The sequence below is a fragment of the Pristiophorus japonicus genome, chromosome 1 (genome assembly GCF_044704955.1).
Source record: "Pristiophorus japonicus isolate sPriJap1 chromosome 1, sPriJap1.hap1, whole genome shotgun sequence".
NCBI lineage: Eukaryota > Metazoa > Chordata > Chondrichthyes > Pristiophoridae > Pristiophorus > Pristiophorus japonicus.
In genome coordinates, this window is record NC_091977.1 from 339,757,954 (window position 1) to 339,773,616 (window position 15,663).

Genomic DNA, 15,663 nt, shown 5'->3' on the forward strand with positions numbered 1-15,663 from the left:
TCCCAGGAACGACCGCAGCTCCATGGGACGTTCTGTGGCCTGGACGCGTTCTTGATAGCCTCTGTCTTGGCGTCTGTGGGCCGAATGCCGTCCGCCGCGATCTTTCTCTCCAAAAACTCAACTTCCGTTGCCATGAAGACGCACTTCGACCTCTTCAGCCGCAGCCCTACGCGATCCAGTCTCTGGAGGACCTCCTCCAGGTTTTGTAGGTGCTCGACGGTGTCCCGACCCGTGACCAATATGTTGTCCTGAAAAACCACCGTGCATGGTACCGACTTGGGTAGGCTCTCCCATGTTTCTGTGGAAGATCGCTGCAGCCGACCGAATTCCAAACGGGCATCTGTTGTAGATGAACAGTCCCTTGTGCGTGTTGATGCAGGTGAGGCCCTTGGAAGACTCCTCCAGCTCCTGCGTCATGTAGGCCGAAGTCAGGTCGAGCTTGGTGAACGTCTTGCTTCCTGCCACCGTCGCAAATAGGTCATCTGCCTTAGGTAGTTGGTACTGGTCCTGTAGCGAGAAACGATTAATAGTTACTTTATAATCGCCGCAAATCCTGACGGTGCCATCACCTTTGAGTACTGGAACAATCGGGCTGGCCCACTCGCTGAATTCCACTGGGGAGATGATGCCTTCACGTTGCAGCCTGCCCAGCTCAGTTTCCACTCTCTCCCTCATTATGTGAGGTACCGCTCGCGCCTTGTGGTGAATGGGTTGTGCCTCTGGGACCAAGTGGATCCGCACCTTCACCCTGGAAAAGTTTCCAATGCCTAGCTCAAAAAGGGAAGGAAATTTGTTCAGAACCTGGGTACATGAGGCCTCATCGACACGTGATAGCACTCGGATGTCATCCCAGTTCCAGCGGATTTTGCCCAGCCAGCTCCTTCCAAGCAGTGTGGGGCCATCGCCCGGAACAATCCAGAGTGGCAGGCGTGCACCGTGTCCGCGTAGGTGACCTTGACCATGGCGCTGCTCAGTACAGTGATGAGCTCTTTGGTGTACGTTCTCAGTTTCGTGTGGATGGGGCTCAGGGCTGGTTTGTTGCACCACAGTCTCTCAAACATCTTTTTACTCATGATGGATTGGCTAGCGCCAGTGTCCAGTTCCATGGCTAAGGGTAAGCCATTCAATTTTACATTTAGCATTATAGGTGGATATTTCGTCTCAAATGTGTGCACCCCATGTACTTCAGCATCTGCCTCCTCTCTCTGAGGCTTAAAATTGCTTTGATCCACCATGGACTGATCTTCCTCTGTCACATGGTGGTTAGCAGGTTTTGCAGAGCTTGCAGTTTGTCTGCAAGCTCGTTGGAGGTGCCCCATTGTTCCACAGCTCTTGCAAACATACCCTTTTGAAGTGGCATGAATAGGCTGAATGGAAGCCTTGTGGACTCTGAGTCATCTGGGTCACCTGAGGCCGGCTGGCAGTTGCAGACTTGTGGTTTCTGCCCTGTACATTTCTGCTCGCAAACACAGTTCCAGTTAATTTATGAACATTGCTAGCACTTGTGTGCTGAGAGATTTGTTTGGTGTTATTACTGGCGGGCATAAACGCCTGTGCTATCGCAATGGCCTTACTGAGGGTCGGTGTCTCTACAGTCAAAAGTTTTCGTCGAGTGGTCTCGTGGCCAATGCCCAGTACAAAAAAGTCTCTGAGCATTTGCTCCAGGTAGCCATCAAACTCACATTGTCCTGCAAGTCGCCTTAGCTCGGCGACGTAGCTCGCCACTTCCTGAGCTTCAGATCGCTGGCACGTTTCGAACCGATACCTCGCCATCAGCACGCTCTCCCCCGGGTTAAGATGCTCCCGAACCAGTGTACACAGCTCCTCGTATGACTTATCTGTGGGTTTCACCGGAGCCAGAAGAAAATTCATGAGGCTGTAGGTCGGTGCCCCGCAGACCGTGAGGAGGACCGCTCTCCTTTTTGCAGCGCTTCCTTCTCCGTCCAGCTCGTTGGCTACAAATTACTGGCCTAGCCGTTCGACATAGACTTCCCAGTCCTCACCCGCTGAGAACTTCTCCAGGATGCCCACAGTTTGCTGCATCTTTGCGTTGGATTCGTATACTCGTCGCCAGTTATTGTGTTCCTAACACAGATGAGAATGCGCACAGGGAGGTTAAAGTAACAGTGACCTCAGTCTTTATTAAGAGTGAGGAACAGGCCTTGGGGGGGCCAGCTTATATACAGTGCTCCCAAGGGATGCTGGGATCCCTTGGGACTTCAGGGGATGCACTCCCTGGTGGTGGAACATGGGAGTGCATGTTTTACAGATACACAACGCCAACTTTAGAATATTTAACATTTGTTGTGCTCTGCTGATTGTCATGCAGTCAAAGCAGAAGTTGTGTGTCCTGAAGTTCACTCTTCCTTGTTCCTATGGAAATTAACATATAATCCGTCTCTTTCTTTCACTTACCAGCCTGCTTCTCGAAATGCAGTTGCAGGGTTGTCACCAGCGACACTGGCCTCACTTGGGGGATCTTCCTCTCGACGAGGGAGTGGAGATACAAGTAGCGTGCTGGATCCAGATGTTTCACTCAGTGAATTACGGGTAAGGTTTATTAAACTATATACATGCATCGAACTGGTGAACTGTTGTGACATTTTTTTAAATGCTTCCAACTATTGACGAAATTCCTGTAGCATTGTGTGCACCAAAAATATAACTCTTTGTAGAATTTCAAGTTTGATGTTTTTGTTCCCACCCCCCTCCCATTTATCCAATGGTTCATTCCATGTGTCCCAACAGGATATCTATGAGCTTAAGGACCAGATACAAGATGTAGAGGGGAGATACATGCAGGGATTAAAAGAACTTAAGGTATCAGGGCCATGTCCCCCAGCATGTTTTTTCTGTTTCCTGTGGCTGTTTTACTGGGAATTTGAGCTGCACTCCTTTAACATGCTAGAGCAGAGTACCTCTGTAGCATTTGACTAACTTTTTTTTGGCTGAGTGGTAGAGATTTTGGTTTCTTATTATAGCATGCGCTTTTATCTAAATGTAACCTTACAGTAATTTATGCTATTATGTGGAGTATTTGATGAATAACTTTATTGTCTCAAAGCAACTAGCCACAAAACCGTAGCAATTTAAGCAAAATACCTGTGGCACACAGAGGTGGAAAATAATTACATTTGTTTGATTCCTAACCTATGACCTGATTTGGCTTGAATTCCAGCAGTTTGCCATTTTATATAATTTACTATGTGTTTTGAATGTGAACATAGAACCAGCAATGGCGAGCTCTGCGTTTTCAGTCTTTGGAAACATTTCTTGGGAATTTGGGGGTAAAATTGGGAAATTTGGGGGAAGGAGATGGATAAAGTCAAAATCTCATTGGATATTGGAGGCAAAAAAGACCTTGCACAGTTATTTTAAACAGATTTTCATCATAATCAATTCTCTATGCATTCCATATGTACGTAGATGCATTTTTTTTTTTAAGTATTACTCTGGGACTCCTTACCAATTGGAGTGCAAGGCTGGGAAGAGAGAGTGTTTTCATGGAAAGCCAGAAGTTGCTTTTGCAGTTGAAATGTAGGTAAAATAATTGGAAAAATTTAATCAGAAGTCACTGAAATGCCAAAAAGGGTAAAATTCCAGAAAAATCTAACCAAAGGGCAAACTGAAGAGGAAATTTGTCAGGTTAGAAGCTGGAAATGTGGAGCCCTGTGAATGTTTGAGAAGTAAAGAGTCAAAATTGTGTTTTTTGGATCGGAAATATTCTTTGTTTTTTTTTAAACTTTGAAGAATTTCAGTCAGTACCAATTAAAAACAAATTGGTTTTCATCATGGAAATATAAGGGACTATATTCACTTTAATAATCTTTCACATGATTGCTCTTTATCTGTGTCATTGTGTTGTCTAAAATAATTATTAAGTTATGGCTTGTGCTTCTGCATGCAAGTAAAGGTTCCTAGCGCGAAGGTTGCTCATCAATGTAGCCTAATTCATCAAAATATGTTATTTATGCCTAAACTATCATTATTATGGTCTTGCTACCTGATTTTCAAACTTGCACCATACCACTGTATGCTTTATGCTTGCTTTTAATTGTCATTGTGACAGCACAAGGAAATTCTTTCACCAGACTTGTGAAGACTATGGGGTGAAAATTCGGTTGGAAGCTTCTTAGGGCGCTAATAGCGGCATGTCTGTCAATTTTGCGCCGGAAAATGGTTTGCGACAGCAGCCAAAAAATTCGGTTGCTGTGCCCTGCAAGTGGAGTGGAACGCAAAGGGAGGTGTTCCTCTCTGAGGGTGCTAGGCCGGGTGAGCAACTGAAAATCCATTGCGGAAGAGCCGGCTTCAGCAAGCCCGAAGAGAGGCCTCATTGCAACAACAAAAAGCATTCCCGATAAAGTACGCCCCATAAATAGAAACATAGAAAATAGGTGCAGGAGTAGGCCATTCGGCCCTTTGAGCCTGCACCACCATTCAATAAGATCATGGCTGATCATTCACCTTAGTACCCCTTTTCTGCTTTCTCTCCATACCCCTTGATCCCTTGAGCCGTAAGGGCCATATCTAACTCCCTCGTGAATATATCTAACGAACTGGCCTCAACAACTCTCTGTGGTAGAGAATTCCACAGGTTAACAACTCTCTGACTGAAGAAGTTTCTCCTCATCTCGGTCCCAAATGGCTTACCCCTTACCTTGGATTGTGACCCCTGGTTCTGGACTTCCCCAGTATCGGGAACATTCTTCCTGCCTCTAACCTGTCCAATCCGTCAGAATTTTATATGTTTCTCTCAGATCCCCTCTCATTCTTCAAAACTCCAGTGAATACAAGCCCAGTCGATCCAGTCTCTCCTCATATATCAGTCCTGCCATCCCAGGAATCAGTCTGGTGAACCTTCGCTGCACTCCCTCAATAGCAAGAACGTCCTTCCTCAGATTAGGAGACCAAAACTGAACACAATATTCCAGGCGAGGCCTCACCAAGGCCCAGTACAACTGCAGTAAGACCTCCCTGCTCCTGTACTCAAATCCCCTAGCTATGAAAGCCAACATGCCATTTGGCTTCTTCACTGCCTGCTGTACCTGCATACCAACTTTCAATGACTAATGTACCATGACACCCAGTCGTGTTGCACCTCCCCTTTTCCTAATATGTCGCCATTCAGATAATATTCTGCCTTTGTGTTTTTGCCACCAAAGTGGATAACCTCACATTTATCCACATTATACTGCATCTGCCATGCATTTGTCCACTCACCTAACCTGTCCAAGTCACCCTGCAGCCTCTTAGCATCCTCCTCACAGCTCACACCGCCACCGAGCTTAGTGTCATCTGCAAACTTGGAGATATTACACTCAATTCCTTCATCTAAACATTGTTGTATATTGTAAATAGCTGGGGTCCCAGTACTGAACCCTGCGGCTCCCCACTCACTAGTCACTGCCTGCCATTCTGAAAAGAACCCGTTTATCCTGACTCTCTGCTTCCTGCCTGCCAACCAGTTCTCTATCCACATTACCCCCAATATCATGTGCTTTAATTTTGCACACTAATCTCTTGTGTGGGACCTTGTCAAAAGCCTCTTGAAAGTCCAAATACACATTCACTGGTTCTCCTTTGTCCACTCTACTCGCTACATCCTCAAAAAATTCTAGAAGATTTGTCAGGCATGATTTCCCTTTCATAAATCCATGCTGACTTGGACCGATCCTGTCACTGCTTTCCAAATTCACTGCTATTTCATCTTTAATAATTGATTCCAACATTTTCCCCACTACTGATGTCAGGCTAACCAGTCTATAATTCCCCGTTTTCTCTCTCCCTCCTTTTTTAAAAAGTGGTGTTACGTTAGCTACCCTCCAGTCCATAGGAATTGATCCAGAGTCGATGGACTGTTGGAAAATGATCAGGTGCATTGAAAAAAAAATTGTAAGAAATATCAATTACACTTACCTTTTTCAATCATTCCTTCCTATAGCGCCCAGGGACAGCTCTGCACGGCAGCTTTCTCTGGTGGTGTCGCTACGGGTGCTGCTCCAACCAAATATCACATCGCTGTCGAAACCACGGCGCAACATTCCCTATACTGTTCAGCGCCGCTGGCACGGGCACACTGAATGTGCCGAGCGGCACGAATGCCGGCGCTCGCTGCTCCAACCCCTTTAGCGCCCCTGTTCCGACCCTTTCCTGAGGCACTAACCGACCAAATTTCTCCACCCATGAATTTCAATGAGATACTTGGACAAGTGAAAATACACTCCAAGGCCAAGGGTCACCTGCAATAGTAGCATAAAACATGGAGGCCAAAAAATGGCAAGAATTGAAAGAAATCCCTGAAACGTAACCAGTAGTGCCAACTCTCGCAATTTCCGAGTGAAATAAAGCTTCTCTTGCGATGGAACGCCTAAATCTCGATTTCTTTTTGGAAGAAAAATGTGGTGATTTGCTTCCTTCTTACTCTGCTGCATCCAAGTCCATGGGCTCAGCCCAGCCGTCTTCATATATAAACACACACAAGCAGGGGCCAGGGTGAACAATCGAGCAAGCCACCTCTTCTTACCTCTGCACAAGGGAGTCACGCTCAGGTTCCTTCCTCCGGACCCAGGTAACAACAACGCTGGAGTCCCTATTGCGTCGATTGGCTCCATGACCTTGGACCCCTTCTTTCTCCCTCTCGCAAATACCAAGAGATCTCGCGACATCTTACCCCTCCTGCAGGGTTGCCATGGTAACTGAGAAGCAGTGCAAAGCGCCTGGAGCACGAGGTTGGAACAACAGCTAAGGTAAAAATAAAGCTCCAGGGAATCAGAACTTTTTAAGCCAAACAATCCTTGATTGAAGCGAATAAATCCAAGCCAACAGAGGGAATTCTTTCACTTGTTATCCTACACATCTGACGAATTAAAATGAACATTTTCTGGCAACCTGCAAAATAATCCCAATCTTCTTGTGAAACAACATTAATGCTGAGTCTTAACCGAGATCCTTTGAGAAATCTCTTTCCCAGGCGTGAGCAGAATTCATATCAATTGACGGTCTGTAAAAACAAAAACACCATAACAAAATATAAGTGGAGGTAAATGACAGAGCACAGCTTAATCTCAACTTCGATAACATTCAGTATGCGACACTTCGTATTAAATGGTCAAAGATTTATCATTCTTTGTTTTTGTTGCCATTTTCCTTATGTAGTTTTTCTCCAAGTATTTGAGAAACAAAGTATGGCAACCCATCATGTTTCCTCTGTTATACATTTTTATTGTCATTCATTTTATTTCCACTGGGCTCAATTTTCCCCGGTCATTTGCGACGTTTTTTTTTTGGAGTATTTATTTTTTTCCAAATTTTCCCCTGCGATCTGCGCTGGCATAACTGACTGATTTTTCTAGGCCTTTTTTTTTTTTGACGTTCCCTCATTTCTCCGCCAGTTTATTCAACTGTTCGCAGTTTGCCAACATTTTTTCCTCTTCGGTCGATATATCTGGGCACTTAAGAAAACCAGCGCACATTCACAAATTGCCGCCGAAAGACGCCATTGTTTTTAAATTGAAGATTTTGGAGGAGCCAAGAACACTCAAAATCAATAATAAAGTTCAACTTTTTTTACCTGTCAATGTAGAAGTGTAAATTTGTTGGATTTCAGAAGTTTTCTCTTTTTTTATGCCACCACCAAACGTCTTGAAGCAGGGCTAGAGGGTCGTAGCTTTGGCCGGCAGAATCGGCCCTGTGCCCGGACACAGCGGCTTGGGGCTCGGCTACAAAACAAGCCATGGGAGGGGGGGCGGGGGGGCAGGGGGAGGAGGAGAGAGCGAGGTGCCGATTGCATTGCTGGGAGCCCAGGGAGCCAGGTGCCTTCTGCACTGAAGACTGCAATGAGTGAGTGGGGGTCGGGTGGGGGGCGGGGGGGAGAGAGAGAAGGGGAGAAGTCATAAGACTCCAATTAGTTGGGGGGGGGGGGAAAGAGAGAAGTCACGACTCCAATTAGTAATGGGGGTGGGGGGAGAGGATAAGTCACAAGACCTTTGGATGTGGTCCATCTCTGCAGACCTTGCCTGCCATTTTAAGCTGCTTTCAAAGGTGAAATTTAAGTATGGGGGCAATACTGACAATGCCATACCTTGTGCGAGCCTTCTGCATTGTGCTACGTAGGAGACAAATGATTCAACAGTCTATCGACTCTGGATCAGTTCCTATGGACTGGAGGGTAGCTAATGTAACACCACTTTTTTAAAAAAGGAGGGAGAGAGAAAACAGGGAATTACAGACCGGTTAGCCTGACATCAGTAGTGGGGAAAATGTTGGAATCAATTATTAAAGATGAAATAGTAGCGCATTTGGAAAGCAGTGACAGGATTGGTCCAAGTCAGCATGGATTTATGAAAGGGAAATCGTGCTTGACAAATCTTCTAGAATTTTTTGAGGATGTAACTAGTAGAGTGGACAAAGGAGAACCAGTGGATGTGGTGTATTTGGACTTTCAAAAGGCTTTTGACAAGGCCCTACACGAGATTGTTGTGCAAAGTTAAAGCACATGGTATTGGGGGTAATGTACTGACATGGATAGAGAACTGGTTGGCAGACAGGAAGCAGAGTTTCGGGATAAACGGGTCCTTTTGAGAATGGCAGGCAGTGACTAGTGGGGTGCCGCAGGGCTCAGTGTTGGGACCCCAGCTATTCACAATATACATCAATGATTTAGATGAAGGAATTAAGTGTAATATCTCCAAGTTTGCAGATGACAATAAGCTGGATGGCAGTGTGAGCTGTGAGGAGGATGCTAAGAGACTGCAGGGTGACTTGGACAGGTTAGGTGAGTGGGCAAATGCATGGCAGATGCAGTATAATGTGGATAAATGTGAGGTTATCCACTTTGGGGGGAAAAACATGAAGGCAGAATATTATCTGAATGGCGGCAGATTAGGAAAAGGGGAGGTGTAACGAGACCTGGGTGTCATGGTACATCAGTCATTGAAAGTTGGCATGCAGGTACAGCAGGCAGTGAAGAAGGCAAATGGCACGTTGGCCTTCATAGCTAGGGGATTTGAGCCTTAATGCAGTTGTGCAGGGCCATGTTGAAGCCTCACCTGGAATATTGTGGTCAGTTTTGGTCTCCTAATCTGAGGAAGGACGTTCTTGTTATTGCGGGAGTGCAGCGAAGGTTCACCAGACTGATTCCCGGGATGGCAGGTCTAACATATGAGGAGAGACTGGATCGACTGGGCCTGTATTCACTGGAGTTTAGAAGAATGAGAGGGGATCTCATAGAAACATGTCAAATTCTGATGGGACTGGACAGGTTAGATGCAGGAAGAATGTTCCCGATGTTGGGGGATTCCAGAACCAGGGGTCACAGTCTAAGGATAAGGGGTAAGCCATTTAGGACCGAGATGAGGAGGAACTTCTTCACCCAGAGAGTTGTTAACCTGTGGAATTCTCTACCGCAGAGAGCTGTTGATGCCAGTTCATTAGATATATTCAAGAGGGAGTTAGATATGGCCCTTATGGTAAAGGGATCAAGGGGTATGGAGAGAAAGCAGGAAAGGGGTACTGAGGGAATGATCAGCCATGATCTTATTGAATGGTGGTGCAGGCTCGAAGGGTCGAATGGGCTACTCCTGTTTCTGGAGGGATGAGTTTCTATGGGCTTAATATTTTGTTTGGCAACTGCAGGGTCTGCATTGCATGGTGGTTATGTTGGGCACCAGGTGAAGGGTAGGATTTTTAAAAAGTTTTTAGTAAATCATTTTCAGATGCAGTAATATCATTTTTGTAAAGAGCTATGACCTGTTGGGTATTAAATGATGCCAACAATGAGGTTTATAAATGAACTGTCAATCTATGTTGGTTTATGTTTGAAAAAAATAGCAACTCTTGAGATATTATAAATTCTCATGATTTTTATGAGTTTGTCTCATCATTTGTGGGACAGCGGGGTTGGCATTACTGCATAACCTCTGCCAGGGAGAGGTGGGCTGTTTCATTTAGCTGGTTAATCTTGCTTTCAACAATTCATTATTTTATGGATGTAAATATTGACTTGTTTCTCCAAACAGGTAGGCATTTGTATGTATTCACAAGGTATTCAACCAAAGAATGTTAAAGACCCTCGGCTGAAAATTTGGTACCGCCCCAAAGCCGTGAGGTGGGACTTCTGCGCCTGGCACAGAAGTCCCACCCCGTGAGTTATATTGGGCTTAACGCCCTCGACAGGAACCTCAGCGCAAAATCTCGTGCTGCAGTTCCTGTTGGAGGCGTGACCGGGGCACAACAGGCCGCAAATTTTCCAACGCTACACGGAGGGATGCGTCGCCCTGGTGAGAAGACTGGACCCCCCCCCCCCTTTCCATTAATGGGGAGGGCCAAGATGCCGACTCTGCAGGAGGGCCAAGGTGTCATTGCTACACCACCAGGGAGCGGGGTGCCATGGCAGCAGCGGGAGGCGCAAACGACCCAAATTTTTTCCCTTTAACCTAATATATGGGTCCATGATTATCTGTACTTACCAACTTTTACCGGGATCAAATTGCATTCATTGATAGAGGGCTGGAATTTATAGGGAGGCTAGGTTTACCTGCAGCAAGCAGCATGTACTGTAAAAGCAAAACACAAACTAAGATCTAGTTTTGAAACCGCAGATTTAATTTGAAGGTTTTCTATGAGCCCAAATCATGCATTGTTTTCAAAGAACTGTTCTTCAACAAAGACACGCAGGAAATTTAGTTAAACTGGCTCCTGGAATTTGAAATGCAGACGTTAAAACTTTGGCATGAGCAACTGGCTGTTTGTTTGCCTGGTCTAATTTTTAAATGTTTTTGACACAAAATAGAAAATAAAATTGCCTGTAGCACTATTTTTGGGCTCAATTTTCCCTAGGAGTTGCTCTATTTTTTTGGAGTAGGCTGCTTTTTCTGGCCTAACTTAAAAATCCCCAGTTTCCCCAATCAATGTGCACCAGCGTAACTCACTTAATTATGTTTTTTTTAGGTTAGTTTTTTTTCTCAAAAAGGGGCGTTACCAGCCACTTATGCCAGTTCTGGCCATTTAGGCAACTTTGGCCAGCTAGTAGTTACTCCATTTCTACTTAGGCCAGCGTATGTGGCCATTTGAGAAAACCCTTGCAGAGAGTTAAAGAAATCGGCGGAGGTCAGTGCATCGGAGGCCATTCGACCTGGGATAGGGGTGGGAAGCAGAGAGGACCTGAACCAGCCAAACCTCAGGGAACAGACTTGCAAAACCATCCTTCCTTCGCACAATTAAAATAATAAGAAATAAAAAATGAAAGTCCTACCTTCAGTATCAAACTGCAATTTACCTTTCTGCACTCAGCCCGGGATTCTCAGAACGCACATAGGAGAACTCAGAGAACTCACCGGCAGACAGGAGAACTCAGAACTCACCGGCAGGCAGGAGAACTCCGAGATTGCACCAGGAGGCCACTCAGCCAGGCTAGGGGGCGGGAGAACTCACCAGCAGGCAGGAGAACTCAGAGATTGCATTTTGACATTGTACAGTCCTTCATTCCCATAAACATGGCATAGAATATTGCAAGATGTTTTGAGACACAAACTGTGGTATTTCTCTTTTGACGTTGATTAACTTGAGCCTTAAGTAACAAACATTTCAATTGAAACTTCAAGAAAAATACTTTTATAAAGAGCTGTAAGGCAGGAGTTACCTTGGAGCTGCTCCCACTTCGCACCTGTAACTTCACCAAAAGTGCAGTGGAAACCCCGTTTACAATAGCATCAACTTGCAAATGGCCGATTGCCAATTCGCAGCACTACTGTGCATGCGTGGCCATCACTATTCTCCACTGCGCATGTGCAGACGTCCCGGCATATTTTCCAGCGCAGAACGCAGGTTCCACCCTCCGAGGCGACTGGCCACGCTGCGCGACTGCAGTGGAGAGGCCAGACAGCGGCCAAAGTTGGAACATTTCTTTCCGGAGTATCTCCGGACATACTTAAGCGGTGCAACTCGGGTAAGTACGCTAAAAAAATGAGCTCAGCCAAAATTGAGCCCATTGTCCCTATAGTTATTGTATTATTGAAGTTCTAATTTACATTCGGAAAACCGCGGAGCAACTATGGGAATTAACTTATATTTGTTCATTGCAGTGATAAATTATTATAATTTGGCAACCTGTAATCCTGTTGACTTATTTTTTTCCTCTTGCCCTCCACGGATCAGGTTTATACATTGCCACATGTTCTCTATGTTTGCAGTTGTTTCCAGCATCATTGATCCTGTCACCGGAATGAGAATTATCTTTAAATTGCAGGATTCCTTATCAGAAGTAGAAGAGAAATACAAAAAAGCTATGGTCTCCAATGCACAGCTAGACAATGAAAAATCTAACCTTGTCTACCAAGTGGATACACTAAAAGATGTTATTGAGGAAATGGAGGAGCAAATGGCAGAGCTATATAGAGAGAATGAGGAAAAATCTAAGGTAATTGATTATGAACAACTACAGCAGTGCCTGGGAGTTAGTATTCATTTTGCACTTAAGATGAAGTTGTGTTTTCTTCACATCATGTTGATCTAAAGGTTCCTTGAAGGGTAACAATTGCAGTGTTGCAACTTTGATTTTTTTTAAATTGAGACAAATTATCTCACTTTGTTACAGCAAGAGCAATGTCTGTTCAATTGCCTTTATTCAAGGAAATGCGCAGTGCGTGGGTTTGGTATATCATTAATTCTGATGGTGTTTGCTCATTTAAAAAAAAATCTTTGCCAAATCTGTTGTTAAATATTTAAATTTGAAATCTCTGAAATTATCCAGTGTTCTATTGCAAAGAGTGATGTTGGTGTATTTATATTCAAGAGTGAAAACAAAGCTACTGAGCGATAAATTTGGTTAAAGGGTTGTGACTGAGATGCAGAGTTCATTTACATTTTTGCACGTCAATGTCTAATGGTGAAATTAAAATGTTTGATTTTTTTAATCTAATTGAAGAAGGAAGAAAGATTAAACATGGATTTTTATAGCACCTCATCACACCTTTCAGGATGTCCCAAGCGCTTCCAACCAATTAGTTGCTTTTGAAGTAGTCACTGCTGTTATGTTGGTGAATACAGCAGCCATTTTCTGAACAGCATGGTTCGAGGAGCAGCAAATGAGATGACCATTTAATCTATCTTTTGGTCGTGACGGTTGAGGGAGAACTCCAAGTCCTTTCTTCAGTTACCGCCATGGGATGTTTTACAGTTACCGCCATGGGATGTTTTATGTCCACCTGAATCCCGGGAACAAACAGACAGAACCATCCGCCTGAATCCCTGCAACAAGCAGATGGGGAACATTTTCCTGAATCCTGGGAGCAGTCAGATGGGGGATGTCCACCTGAATCGAGGGAGCAGGCAAATTCACCCTTATTGTTTGGTCCAAAGTAAAGAACACAACATATTATGTGTTATACCTATATGCATAGTGCTGCCACTGGCTAGTTAAATGTGAAGGACCTTCATTCTCGATCCTGGTCACCCTCACTCAGAACAAAAGCTCATAAGAGGATGAGGGGGTTGAGGAAAGCTTAGCTGAGCCACACAGATTAGTAAGGCCCCAGATTTGGTTTCTGGCCTGTGTTGAATTGGCTGATCTCAGTCAGGGTAATGACCGAGATGCTGCAACTCGCCTCTGTTCCTCTAAATTAGGCAAAGGGGCTTCAGCCAGAGTTTCCACCATCCAACAACCTTTGATCCATGCAAGCAATTGTGTGTATCAGGCACAAATTGGATCAGGCTCATATGTGATGCTTCCCATGGTTAAATGATGGCCAACATTGTGCTCACACACACAAAAAAAAACAGTGCGATCAGCAGGTGCTGCTCAACCTCCACCACTCCAGCAACATGTTCAGCAAAGGTGGGGAAGAAAATTGGCAGGTAAAGGAGGGGAAGAGAAAAAGGAACAAGGTTACAGTATTACCAGTAATGAATACTAATCAGGACTGTTGGTCCCAGTCAGCCATCGGAGCACTTTGCATGAGAGTGCTCTTCTTATTCACTAGCTGCATTTAGATCAGGTCCCAGAGTTGAAAGAATAGTACACTAGCCTACAGTGCCACTTGGTTTCTCATGATCTAGTCATTAATATATCAGGAGAAAATATGATAGTGTCTTAACAAAAAATGAATGGACGACCTTAATAAAATAAAATAGATTTTTTTTTTAAATACAGAAAGTATTTATCACTTTTTCTTCAGGAACTGGAACGACAAAAACATATGTGTACTGTGTCACAACATAAAGTAGAAGAACTAAAAGAGGGTATTCGGCAGAGAGACGAACTTATAGAGGTAGGTGGTTCTTATTAAAAGTTCTGCTTTGTTTTTTTCCATAAATTAATACAAAATTAAATTCTACAATTGGGAGAAAATGGCCCCTGATTCTTGGCACCACAGGACTTGTTAACTGTCAGGATGGAGATTGCTGCTGGAAATTTGATGATCGCTGCCTTGAGAATGTGTTACAGTTTTGAATTGTGTGCAGGCAATGCGCTGAATATTTTGGGATGCTGTGTATTTCAAAAACTAAAAATTCAGCCTATATCTTTGCAGTTTGTTCATCAAATTATGCAAGTTTTTTTTAAATAAAGCAGAAATCCGATTAATATGGATGATACTAAGAAATCAGTAGTGCATTCACTATAATCTGTGCCAGCAAATGAGTTGAATTATGTGAATTTAGGTTAAATATGTACAAAATATTTTTTTCTTCGGTATGTAAATTTATTACTTAACATCATTTTAGGAAATCCTAGTTGTAGAATGTCCTGAATTATTTTAGTGCTTTAGCTGCTGTCGTCTTTAGTTGACAAGTGCACTAAGTATCTCAAGTTGACTTTTAGTAATTCCCCTCGGGCATACCTAAATAGCTAAGGAAAGTTGGGTAAGTATATGTATTTAATAACAAAATCCAATTCTCGAGCTGTATTAGTCATTTCCATTTAAAATGCAGCTATCACCGATACACAAGTACACCATTTATGTCTATAATCTATACTTGCATCCTATTTAGGCATCCCACTGATTTGTATCACTAGGGGAAAGACTGAAAAACAAGGTCAAATGTAGCAAGCTTCTTTCCCCAACAATGAACACAGGCTACATAAATGAGGAAAACTTTATAGTATCATCTGTAGGTATCCAAAGCCAGCTAATATCTAACGGCATCTGCATTTCTTTTTAAAATTTGCATTCTTCATCTTTCTGCAGTCCTTTATTTCTAAATCATACATTATTATTACCTGATGTAATCATTTGGTTCAGCCCCTTTAAATTCATCTTTTTCCTCTTAACTGTCTGTTCTGACTTTTGCTCTCACCAATGCTGAACCTCCCTTCCTCGCATTTGGCTTTTTCTGTAGGAAAACAAGTGTCTGCAGCAGAGGGTGGACACCCTCACCAGGGAAGTGTTTGATCTGCAGGAAACTGTCGACTGGAAAGACAGAAAAATTGGGGTAGGAGGTGAAATTGAGCAGTAGGACTGTGTTTGCATGAGGTGTTATTTGTTGACGGAATAGTAAATGTGATGTCCCATTCAACCATTCAGTGTATTGAAGCATGATATAGTTATTACAGAATTTAAGCAAAAGGCAAACTGCCTCATTGCAAATATCATTAGTGTAAATGTTCAGTGTAATTTGTCCCGTTGGTCTTCTCTATACCATGTATGGTACAGATTTACCTTTATGGTT

At 43.8% G+C, this 15,663-nt stretch overlaps 1 protein-coding gene across 17 annotated transcripts in view; it reads left to right on the top strand.

Annotated features, from left to right (window-relative positions):
• lrrfip2 (leucine rich repeat (in FLII) interacting protein 2) overlaps window positions 1-15,663 on the top strand; it is a 259,131-nt gene that overhangs the window by 205,365 nt on the left and 38,103 nt on the right. For 12 of the 17 annotated variants that reach the window (XM_070889556.1, XM_070889546.1, XM_070889613.1 and 9 more), the window contains 5 exons: window positions 2,419-2,550; window positions 2,749-2,820; window positions 12,245-12,415; window positions 14,172-14,264; window positions 15,334-15,426. In XM_070889556.1, the coding sequence (XP_070745657.1) occupies window positions 2,419-2,550; window positions 2,749-2,820; window positions 12,245-12,415; window positions 14,172-14,264; window positions 15,334-15,426 (561 nt within the window). The remainder of the gene's footprint in view (window positions 1-2,418; window positions 2,551-2,748; window positions 2,821-12,244; window positions 12,416-14,171; window positions 14,265-15,333; window positions 15,427-15,663) is intronic. The other 5 variants (XM_070889642.1, XM_070889677.1, XM_070889698.1 and 2 more) reach the window with 3 other exon arrangements.